Here is a 1242-nt window from a genome sequence, read left to right on the forward strand (position 1 = left end):
TACAGTACATCTATCTATCTACTTAGTGATCCTATCTCACATCTCACAAGTGAATCAGTATGAAACCAATAATACAAACTTATAACAAGCATTTCGATTCAATCATTCACAGGGCGATATGGTCAACAACATTGAGAAGAACGTCTCCAATGCAGCCGAATACATTTGTAGCGCAAAGGAAGAGACCAAAAAAGCAGTGAGATACCAGAAGAAATCCCGGAGGGTATGTGTTCCTTCTTAATAATGTGTTTCACGAATACTAACATTTGTACATGAGAATAACACAAAATATTTATAAAGTGTGATCACTTAAAACTACCATATGAATGTGTTTATAGCCTTTTTAATGGTATCTGATGCTTAGTTGAAGTTCAAACAACAACTTCTTCTTCACCCGGCAGAAATACATTATCCTTGCCTTTGCTCTGTTGATCCTGCTTGCTGTCATTGCACTAATTGTCGGCCTGTCTGTCGGACTAACCAAACCCCCTGTATGAGAGCCACTGTGATCAGTGCGTGAGGTAACGACACATCCACACCCACGTCCATTTCTTGAAGCAGATATTCATCCATTCATTATTAATCCATTCATTTGTTCAAACACATTCAAGGATGTGTAAACAGCTCTTTCCTCAGGCACAGTCGATTTCTCCTGACGCCTTGCTTGTCCTGTGTTTGACAGAAACTTCTCTTCCTCGCAATGTGCGGAGGTTTCCTGCTTTTACTCATCATATTAGTTGGAGTCTTTGAGTAATGGATTTCATGGTTCACAACCTCACAGCAACCAGCTGCTCCTGTAGTGATGAAGCTTTGACCAGCTTCATAATAAGACTGTCATTCACTATCCAGCAGCATTACAGAGACCATCTCTAGAGAATGATCAAGTAAGTACTGTAAAATGTGTGCGGCAGTAACACCAGACCTCTCGGTACACAGCTCTGTACAGCTAGAATATAAAGGCCAGACAGACAGCTCATCAGATGTATCCCCTGGCGTATATTCTGTATTGCTGCCACTTTCTCATGTTGGATGTCACTTTCTTGTGCTAATGATTTTAAAGGAATAGTTTGACCTTTTGTGAAATGATTTGCCCTCCTATTGCGAGTTAGATGAAAAGATACAACTCTCATGTCTGCAGTAGCTAAACTAATCTAGCAGGCTGCTTTCTGCTGCTTTATATTTACCACACAGACATGAGAGTGTCCGGTTTTCAATATACAGTCGTCCTCCAATGTATTTATA

General features: G+C 40.3%; 1 protein-coding gene across 1 annotated transcript in view; it reads left to right on the top strand.

Annotated features, from left to right (window-relative positions):
• The window catches only part of stx2b (syntaxin 2b), a 7679-nt gene extending 6457 nt beyond the window's left edge, over positions 1 to 1222 (top strand). The window contains exons 9-10 of the mRNA XM_008276734.1: positions 113 to 223; positions 683 to 1222. Of these exons, the coding sequence (XP_008274956.1) occupies positions 113 to 223; positions 683 to 754 (183 nt within the window). The 3' untranslated portion in view covers positions 755 to 1222. The remainder of the gene's footprint in view (positions 1 to 112; positions 224 to 682) is intronic.
• Positions 1223 to 1242: the final 20 nt, after the last annotated feature.

This window comes from Stegastes partitus, unplaced genomic scaffold (genome assembly GCF_000690725.1).
Source record: "Stegastes partitus isolate 25-593 unplaced genomic scaffold, Stegastes_partitus-1.0.2 Scaffold79, whole genome shotgun sequence".
NCBI classification, from domain to species: Eukaryota; Metazoa; Chordata; class Actinopteri; family Pomacentridae; genus Stegastes; species Stegastes partitus.